Source organism: Physeter macrocephalus, chromosome 15, assembly GCF_002837175.3.
Source record: "Physeter macrocephalus isolate SW-GA chromosome 15, ASM283717v5, whole genome shotgun sequence".
In the NCBI taxonomy this organism is placed as follows: Eukaryota; Metazoa; Chordata; class Mammalia; order Artiodactyla; family Physeteridae; genus Physeter; species Physeter macrocephalus.
The window spans coordinates 41,812,308-41,822,955 of NC_041228.1; the positions used below are offsets into that span (position 1 = coordinate 41,812,308).

The window sequence follows — 10,648 nt, forward strand, 5'->3', positions numbered from 1 at the left end:
TTTTTTTTTTTTTTTTTTTTGTGGTACGCGGGCCTCTCACTGCTGTGGCCTCTCCCATTGCGGAGCACAGGCTCTGGACGCACAGGCTCAGTGGCCATGGCTCACGGACCCAGCCGCTCCACGGCATGTGGGATCTTCCCGGACCGGGGCACGAACCCGTGTCCCCTGCATCGGCAGGCGGATTCTCAACCACTGCGCCACGAGGGAAGCCCCAGTAAATGCCATTTCTGCCTATTAAATTGGTAAAGATGAATGTTTACACAAAAATCTGTACATAAATGTTCATAGCAGCTTTATTTGTGATAGTTAAGAGCTAGAAACACCTCAACTGTCTGTCAGTATTCCGTACAATAATAAGGAACAAACTTGATACAGGCAGCAACTTGGGATGAATCTCAAAGACATTATGCTGAGTGGGAGAAACCAGCTTGAAAGGTTGTATACTGTATGATTTCCATTTATTCGACATTCTCAAAAAGACAAAACTATATTGGTAGAAAACAGATCAGTAACTGAATAGGGTTAGGGTCTGACTTAAAAGGAATAGCCTGAGGGAGTCTTTTGGAGTGATAGAACTCTTCTATATCCTGCTTGTGGTAGTGGGTAAATAAATTTATACCTGTGTTAAAGTTTGTAAAACTGTACACCAAGAGAAAAAGTCAGTTTTACTGTATGATAATTGTAGCAAAAAATAGCTACAGTTAGAGAAAAATTGGTAAGGTAATATGCTGATACATAGTAGTGAAGTGGATCCTCTCGGTTAGTGGGAATATCATTGGTAATATCATTATGCAGATATTAAACACCATTTTACTTTTTAATTTAATGATATGGGAAATGTATTCACAATAATATATCCAAAGAGGAGGCTAAAAAACTCTACATCATAATTCCTGGTATATTAGAAGCATGTTTTCCCCCAAAGAAGTATGTAAAATTACCCTTTGTTCAAACACCCTCATTATGAGAGGAAAGCCGGAAACGGGGGCCACTGCACTTAAGTCCTTTGCCTGCTTGACTGTTCTGTTCAGGATTACAGCAGCCAGAGTCCTTTCAGGGACTGATAAAAGGTCATTGAGCCAAGCATTCTGAACACAGCTGTCTCAGCTGCATATCAATCATTTGTTTTCTCAGAAAAAAACTTTGATGGTTCTGAGGATAATTTATTGTTTGGAGATAGTCAAGATTCACTTTCTAAATCCATGAATACCAGTGATGAACATATGCATTATCTGAATTCTAGTAGTGACAGTGGTTTTTCAGGCTTTCAGGAGATTGGTTTACCTGGCTTGAAGTTGTACAAGTTTTTTTTTTTTTTTGGTCATATGTTTTCTGTTTGGTAAATACCTTCCAGTGGAATGACTGGTTATAGGAGGTGTATGTTTAACTTTCTAGGAGTCTGCCAAACTGTTTTCCAAAGTGATTGTACTACTTTACATTCCTTCCAGTAGTGTATAATATTTCTAGGTGCTCTACATCTTTTTTTTTTTTAAGTTATAATTGGCTCTACCTCTTTGTTAACACTTAATATAGTCAGTTTAAAAAATTTTAGTCAATTTAGTGAGTGTGTGGTGTTATCTCATGTTTTGAAACAACTTTATTGATTTATAATTCACATACGATATAATGCACCCATATAAAATATATAATTAATAATTTTTAGTAGTATATTCACAGTTATGTGCAACTATCACCACCATTGTAAGATGTTTTCAACACTTCAAAAAGAAATGCTGGGGACTTCCCTGGTGGCACAGTGGTTAAGAATCCGCCTGCCAATGCAGGGGACACGGGTTCGAGCCCTGGTCCAGGAAGATCCCACATGCTGCAGAGCAGCTAAGCCCGTGCGCCACAACTACTGAGCCTGCGCTCTAGAGCCTGTGAGCCACAACTGCTGAGCCCACGAGCCACAACTACTGAAGACCTTGCGCCTGGAGCCCGTGCTCCGCAACAAGTGACGCTACTGCAGTGAGAAGCCTGTGCACCATAACGAAGAGTAGCCCCCGCTCGCCGCAACTAGAAAAAGCCTGCGCACAACAAGACCCAACACAGCCATAAATAAACAAATAAATAAATAAATTTATTAAAAAAAAAAGAAATCCTGTACTCTTTAGCTTTCAACCTGCCCCCACCATGTGCCCCCCCACCCCGCCCCAACTCACCCTCACCTCCCAGCCCTAAGTAACCACTAAACTACTTTCTGTCTGTATAGATTTCCTTGTTCTGGACATTTCATATAAATGGAATCATGTAATGTGTAGTCCTTTGGTGACTGGCTTCTCTCACTTAGCATAATGTTTTCAAGGTTTATACATGTTGTAGCATGTATCGGTATTTTAATCCTTTTAATGGCTGAATAATATTACATTGTAGTGATATACCACAAATTTGTTTATTCATTTGTCAGTTGAATGGATATTTGGGATGTTTCTACCTTTGGGCTATTATGAATAATCCTGCTATAAACATTCATGTACAAGTTTTTTGTGTGGATGTGTTTTTCTCTCTCGAGCATATACCTAGGAGTGGAATTGCTGGGTCATATGGTAACTCTAATCTTTTGAAGAATTGCAAATCTGTTTTCTAAAGTGGCTGTACTATTTTACATTCCACCAGCAGTGTGTGAGGATTCCAATTTCTCCACGTCTGCACCATACTTTTTATTATCTGATACTTATCATCCTAGTGGATGTGAAGTATATCTTGTAAATTTATTTATTTATTTATTTTTGGCTGCATTGGGTCTTCTTTGCTGCGTGCAGGCTTTCTCTAGTTGTGGCGAGTGGGGGCTACTCTTCGTTGCAGTGCGCGGGCTTCTCATTGCGGTGGCTTCTCGTTGCGGGGCATTGGCTCTAGGCACGTGAGCTTCAGTAGTTGTGGCATGCGGGCTCAGTAGTTGTGGCTTGTGGGCTCTAGATGCAGGCTCAGTAGTTGTGGCACACTGGCTTAGTTGCTCCATGGCATGTGAGATCTTCCTGGACCAGGGATCAAACCCGTGTCCCCTGCATTGGCAGGTGGATTCTTAACCATTGTGCCACCGGGGAAGTCCCATTAAGTAGGTGGTGTATTTTAAAAGATAAAGTAATCATTTGGTTTTTGTTTTGTAAATTCTATTGTTTTGATAGCTTCCCGGGGTCAAGTGTGTATTTGGTAAAAGACATAGTGAATAGCTCTTCAGTAATGGGGGAATGAGATTTTCTTCTTTTCAGCTGGAATAACTTTTATCTAGCCATTGAAAATATAGTGTACAAGTTAGGTGAGAAGTAAGAGCTAGGGCTCAGTATGAGGGTGGTCTGTATTCCTCATGGAAGTGCTCATGTTTTAACTGTAACTGCCAAGGGGAAAAGAGAAAATAAGACAGAAATAAGGGGAGATTTTGTCTCTAGTGTCAAGTGTACTTTGAATTAATAGATAACTTTTAGTGTTTTTGCTTCAAAACACTAAAAGATACCATTATATAGACTATCATACACATGCCTTTCAACCTATTCTGCTGTTATTCTGTCTTATTTTATTAGGTTTTATCTTTTTTAAGTTGAACTATAATTTACATGCAATAAAATGTATAGCTCTTAAATGATCAGTGATGATTTTTGTTAAATGTATATACGCATGTACCTGTCACTCAGAACAAGTTCTTTTATTTATTTTTTTAAAATTTGTATTGGAGTATAGTTGATTTACAATGTTGTGTTAGTTTCAGGTGTACAGCAAAGTGAATCAGTTATACATATACATATATCCACTCTTTTTTAGATTCTTTTCCCATATAAGCCATTACAGAGTATTGAGTAGAGTTCCCTGTGCTATACAATAGGTGCTTATTAGTTATCTGTCTTACATATAGTAGTGTGTATGTGTCGATCCAATCTCCCAATTTATCCCTCCCCCTCCCTCCACCCCCACATTACCCCTGGTAAGGGTAAGTTTGTTTTCTACATCTGTAACTCTTTCTTTTTTTTTTTTTTAAAGATGTTGGGGGTAGGAGTTTATTAATTAATTTATTTTTTTTGTTTATTTTTGCTGTGTTGGGTCTTCGTTTCTGTGCGAGGGCTTTCTCCAGTTGTGGCAAGTGGGGGCCACTTCATCGCGGTGCGTGGGCCTCTCACTGTCGCGGCCTCTCGTTGCGGAGAACAGGCTCCAGACGTGCAGGCTCAGTAGTTGTGGCTCACGGGCCTAGTTGCTCCGCATCATGTGGGATCCTCCCAGACCAGGGCTCGAACCTGTGTCCCCTGCATTAGCAGGCAGATTCTCAACCACTGCACCACCAGGGAAGCCCCTGTAACTCTGTTTCTGTTTTGTAGATAAGTTCATTTGTACCCCTTTTTTAGATTCCACATATAAGTGATATCATATGATATTTGTCTTTCTCTGTCTGACTTACTTCACTCAGTATGACAATAGAACAAATTCTTCTCTCCTGCCTCTTTCCAGTCAATTTCCCAACTGTAGAGGCAGCAACCACTTTCTGGTTTCTATCACCATAAATTAGTTTCCCCATTGCTGGAGAATTTTCTGTGTTAGACTGTTTGGATATGTTTTTGTAAGGTGATATTGGAAATGTTTTCAAGCGGAGTGTAGACTTTTGTAAGAAACTTTTGATTTCCTGATTATATACTACTGAATTCTCAGAATCAGTGGTCCAACCTGATTGCTCCCTAACTAGGAGACAAGAGTGTATTAATGAAATTTAGTCTGATTGCTACTTTACTGTTTTACCTTTGTTCTTATTTGAAAAAACTACAGGTTTTTCTTTGAGAGAACTCTGTGATCTTATATTACTTTTCCTTGATTTTGTCATGTCACTGTTAATTAAATCAGTTGTTTATTCAAAATATGATTATCGATCTTTTTCCATGGATGCTGAAATTTTATCTTTAATTAGTAGAGTTTAAAATGTTGCCAGTGATTATTATGTTATTTTATTTCAACATAGTTTGTATGATGATAAGAAATTTACATTCATCGTACTCATGGTAATGTTAGCACGTGACATTTGCAATTTCCCAGTTTATAAAATGCTAACATGTGCATGAAAAAATACTTAATACAGTCTAATTCACCTGTGCTTTTATTTGTTGAATGATCTTACTATTTAAATATTAAAGTCATCTTTAATAATGTGGTTTTTATTTTATTTTTTATTCTAGTTCATTTAGCCCCTAAAGAAATAACAGTGTCTAAGGGACAAGAAGAGGAACCTGATAGCCTGGTTAAATATTTCAGTGTTGTTTGGTGTAAGCCTTCAAAGAAAAAACACAAAAAGTGGGAAGGTGATGCTGTTCTTATTGTAAAAGGAAAGTCATTTACATTAAAGGATTTGGAAGGCAAAGACATTGGAAGAGGTATTGTCATATTACCTGATGTTTATGATTTGGTCTAAAATTAATATATATCTCTGGCTACAAAATTGAAATGTAATTGGGTTTTGTAAAGTTGTTCCTTAATTGACTTTCATGTCTAAATTATCTCATAAACATAAAATTATCAATCGTGAGTCTTATGTATACTCAGTGAGTTGAATCTCATCCCATGGTTTCATTTTCTCCAAAAGTAAAATGTCCAGCCAGGTATATACAGTTACATTGGCTTTTTTTTTTTTTTTTTTGCGGTACTTGGGTCTGTCACTGTTGTGACCTCTCGCGCTGCGGAGCACAGGCTCCGGACGCGCAGGCTCAGCGGCCACGGCTCACGGGCCCAGCCGCTCCGCGGCATGTGGGATCTTCCCCGACCGGGGCACGAACCCGTGTTCCCTGCATTGGCAGGCGGACTCTCAACCACTGCGCCACCAGGGAAGCCCCTACATTGGCATTTTTGTGAGATTAAGTAGTTTGTCTTGGTGTGTTTTACATCTTTTTTTTTTTTTTTTTTTTTTTTTTTACAGAATGCTGAGTGATTAAAAGTTAAAAAGATGTTGGTATTAAGAGTGGAATGATATTTAACTTCAATGATACCTAGAAAAAATTTGAAAATAGCAAGGAGTTAATGACTAGACATGACCTAGATTAATACATACAAATTGGAGGTTACCATTATTTCTGTTATAAAATGTTGCCAGCATGATTTGTACAAATTAGCCCACAAATTCAGAGTACCTAAAACCATTACGGTTTTTTTTGCATTGTCTCTTACTGTTCAGTTCAGAGTGTGGCCCATAATTACAAAATCTGTTCTACAACTTCACTCATTCATTTGAAAACACCATAGTTTATAGCTTTCAGTAACTGTTATGTGCTAAGCACTATGCTAGGAGTAAGCATTCAAAGATGGATATAGTTTATAGTTTAGTGGGGACCGGGCAATATAATTGATAATTAGGAAGCACTAAGGTAATTGTTTCAATGAGAATTTTTGCTAAGCACAATACGAGCATATATAGAAGGACCATTTAAGTTGACCTTCGAGGCTAATGGAAAGCTTCATAGGAGTTATTGTTTAAGGTAATATTTGAAGGATGGATAATTTTGTAGGGGATGAGAAAGGGGCAAGGCATATGTTCAGGTTCAAAGGCAAAACTACTTCAGTGTTTCAGGAATGTAGTATATCAAGGGCAGTGAAAAAGAGGCAAGAGTTGAGGCTGAATGGAATTATCTGCAATAGAATTTTTTATTATAAAAATGAACAAATGCTATATATTCACTATTATTCTTAGTGTTTAGAGAAATTTAAAAAGAAAAATTGCAGTACACATTCCATGTTGTTGGTTAGGGTAGACTGAGGCAAAATTTTTGGAGAACTTGTTTATACCTATTTAGTGAAATTATATTCTAAAGCCACGTAGAGAGGTAAAAATTATCTAAATTACCCTGGAACATCTGTTACCCATAAGGTATAGTATATATGGTTTTGAGTATGTATAGTTTGTAATAAAATGATCTTTCAGTTGCAAGTAGTGATAAATGCAAATTAGGTTATAAACAGTGGGTTTTTGCTCTGACTACCCAAGTACAATCACCTACGGTGCTTTTAAAAAATGCCAGTGCTTAGGCCTTGACCTCTGAGGCTCTGATTATTTGGTCTGGATGGTGGGGAGAGGGGCTGGACATCCATATGTTTTATGTTCCAGATGATTCTCATATCCAGCAGGAGTTGAATCCACTGGTTTAAACATTAATGGAGGTTTTAATTGGCTTTCAAAGTGAAAACATCCAAACATAAGACTTGGTTGCTTAATTATAACATTAATAAATATATCAACCTGGAGTTAATCTTGCAAGTTTTTACCTATAATGCAAGTGGTTTTTCTTTTAAATAAATTGGATATACAGCATTTAAATATTGTTAATGTAGGAATAAACACTCTAAGAAAAATGAAGGCTCTAATGCTGAAATTGCTAATAGCTTGTGATAATGTAGTCAGATTCAATTGACTGTCATTACACAATACCCAGAAAAGAACAAGTGTGGGAAAAAGAGTTCAAGAGTTTAAAGAAAGTCTTCTGGAGACTTAAGAGATATTTGAGACAGTCATCACTATGGATCAAAGTGAAATGAGAGATCTTGGAATTAGAGACTTGAAGATTCCTCAAAATTATGTTTATTCTTATCTCCCATTTTCATGTGATTAATAGGAATTGGATTAATAGTGTTGGATTCTATATGAAGATAAAACTATTCTCTTCCTTAGTATGGAGAGATCAAGACTGTTGTTGAATTGAGATAGTTTGGGAAATGGAGGGATGGGTCTTTAGCATTGAGGAACTCCAGCCAAATAACTTCTTCCTATATCAGACCTCTATCATAAATAATTGAAGAATGTATATGATGTAGTTACCAATTGGCATGGATTGTAACTATTAGCCCAGTTTTAATAGGGAATTGTAGCAATTTCCAGCTAGTTTTAAAAGGGTCATGTCATGTTTTCTAAAATGTGATGGTCTTTTATTTTTTGTTTTTAGAGACTTTAAAAAGTTTTTGTTGTACACAGTTTTTGCCCCTCCTAGTGGCACAAAAACCATGCATTTAATGTAGACAAGCATAGGAGTCTGAAATTCCCTCACTCTATCTGGTTAATGAGTTCATTTTAAACGGACTCTGACTAACTTACTCGTATTTATATTGCATCAGCACCTTACACATGGCAGCACTTAATAAATGTCTGTTGAATTAATAATAACTCAAACAAGTTTGATATTATAAAATATGCCACTTTTTATTCAGGAGCTAGAACTTGGACTGTCAGTGGCCTCTATGACAAATATATTTTTACGATGCTATCTCAGGTGGAACAGTACAGTACTAGTTGTGGTAGAAATTGTTTTTATTGCTAGTTCTGCACATTTCCAGCTGTTTCCAAGTGGAGATAGAGCTGCCCTGGTATTTCTCTAGTTTGTTCACAAGAAAGGAGGGTCCATATAGTCTATCAAACTCTTTTCTTGGCTTGATTTTCTACAGACAGCAGATGGCAAAACTATGAATACAATAGGCTGTATTTTCAGTAATTAAGAAAAGCCTTGCCTCTCTAAAACTTGCCTAATTTTTATAACTATATAATTATTTATGCCTTCTGATTTTTGCATGTATGTGTGTGTGTTTTTACTAAAATGATAAATTATATTTTTGTTCTGGCTAATGGTTCTATGAGGCTATTTGCATGCCAAGTAGTTTTTATTCTGTACAGTTACAGGAAGAAGACTCTGGTTACACTAATTAAGTCATTTTAGAGTGTCAATACATTAAATTAATTTTTTTCTTCTCAATTTAAAGGCATTGGATATAAATTCAAAGAGCTTGAAAAGATTGAAGAGGGCCAAACAATGATGATTGGTGGAAAAGAAATAGAAGTCATGGGTATAATCTCTCCAGATGATTTCAACAGTGGCAGATGTTTTCAGCTTGGAGGAGGAAGTTCTTCTGCCTTACCTTCTTCTCAAGCTGTCAAGAAGTGTTTCTCTAACCCGTTCAAAAGTGTCTGTAAACTAAGTTCAAAGGAAAATAGACAGAACAGTTTCCAAAATTGCAAACCACGCCATGACCCATATGCACCAAGTAAGGTTTCAAAACTAATTTGAGTATTATGTTTTTACTGTCTAAAGATGTTTTGGTATGTGAATTTAAAGTTTAAATTTTGTATTAAAGCTTTCAGGTAAAAGTATATATTATTTTTCAGACATACAGTCTGACGTAAAGGATAATGTTGAAGTTGAGTAACAATATAGTGTGAGAATTATTTCATAAGTAAATGTACATTTGCAAGAATACAATAATCAAAATACTATACATGTGTTAAAGGAAAATTGTGTAAATTGTAGATGTATACACACATACATACATGTATATGATTTTGAGTAAAATCTGATATCTTTAGTAGGGAGAAAAATTAGTAAATTCATGAGTTAGGAATATTTTTGAGCTTCTGCTTTGAAGACCATATGCTTTGATCACGTATATTAGTGATTAGTGATTTAATTCAGTATTAAAATATTGAAAGGTCAGGTGTCATGTAAAGAATTCAAATTTTATTCACGAGAATTCAGTTCATCAAGTTAATTTTCACATTAATGAATTTAATTAAAAAATTACATAAAAAATAAAACCATGTCTGTTTATGACTTTTAAAAATTTGATTGTTCAGTCAACAAGTATTTTTTGTGTGCCTTTTATACATTGGGCCCAGAGGTGAAACTGTCATGACAGAGCTTCTCATTTGGTGAGGAGACAGACAAGAAATTTGAATTATAGTGTAGCAGATGTAGAAGTTGGAGAATAGGCTTTTTTCGTAACAGTAGTAAAATAAAAGTATTAAAATAACTATTAAAATAATCATAAGTAAAAGTATTAAAATAACTATTTTCCCCTCTTGCAAGTGTTATGGAAACATAGAATTTTTGAAATAAAGGGACCTTTTAGGTAATTTAGACCAATCCCTTCACTTTGCAGTTGAGGAAACTGAGTCCCAGAAGGATGAACTGACTTGCTTGAATTAAAATAACGGCATAATTGAGATTAAAACCCCCAAATTAAAAATTCCTAGCTCTATTCTAGCTTGTTTGAGACTTAATTGAAATTTAGAGAGTGGAAGCTTATGCTTCTGATTTTTCTCTTTATCTAAATATTTTGTCCCATTAGCTCTTTTAATAAGCCTCCTTCTCTCCTTTATTCTTATTTCTCTTTGCCTTCCTGTCATGTAGTAATAGAGGGCTGTGGGGAACTGAAAAGAATACTGTACTTAGTCAAAGACCTGAGTTAGAGTCTTGGTTTTACCACTGAACTAACTGGTTCTTCAACCTGTTGGGGGAGTCACTTCATTAATGTTTTTGCCTCCTCATGTGTAAAATGTGGGTTCTAATAACTATCATAGAGACTTAGAGTACCTGGTATATGTTGTGTATGCTAAATATTTGTTGACTGAGTGAATGAAAAATTTTATTGTGATAATTTATATATATGTGTATATGAGCATGTGTGGGTGTGTGTAAGCAAGCCCTTTTTGTAAATGGTAAATAGTTGATTATTCTGTCTCTCTTTTTTTTATCTTGCTAAGGTTAGGATAAGTTGTACACTTAAAAGTAAAGCATGACAGATTTTGTTAGCATTGAATGATGCCTCATCATTGTGAAGGTACAATTCAAATCTTAAGATTTGAATTGGGGCTTCCCTGGTGGCACAGTGGTTGCGCGTCCGCCTGCCGATGCAGGGGAACGGGGTT

The 10,648-nt window shown here is 36.2% G+C and overlaps 1 protein-coding gene across 1 annotated transcript in view; it reads left to right on the forward strand.

Moving 5' to 3' along the window:
• Positions 1 to 10,648, forward strand: part of RAD54B (RAD54 homolog B) — a 119,578-nt gene that overhangs the window by 63,807 nt on the left and 45,123 nt on the right. Inside the window, exons 4-5 of the mRNA XM_007117628.3 lie at positions 5,151 to 5,345; positions 8,707 to 8,988. Of these exons, the coding sequence (XP_007117690.1) occupies positions 5,151 to 5,345; positions 8,707 to 8,988 (477 nt within the window). The remainder of the gene's footprint in view (positions 1 to 5,150; positions 5,346 to 8,706; positions 8,989 to 10,648) is intronic.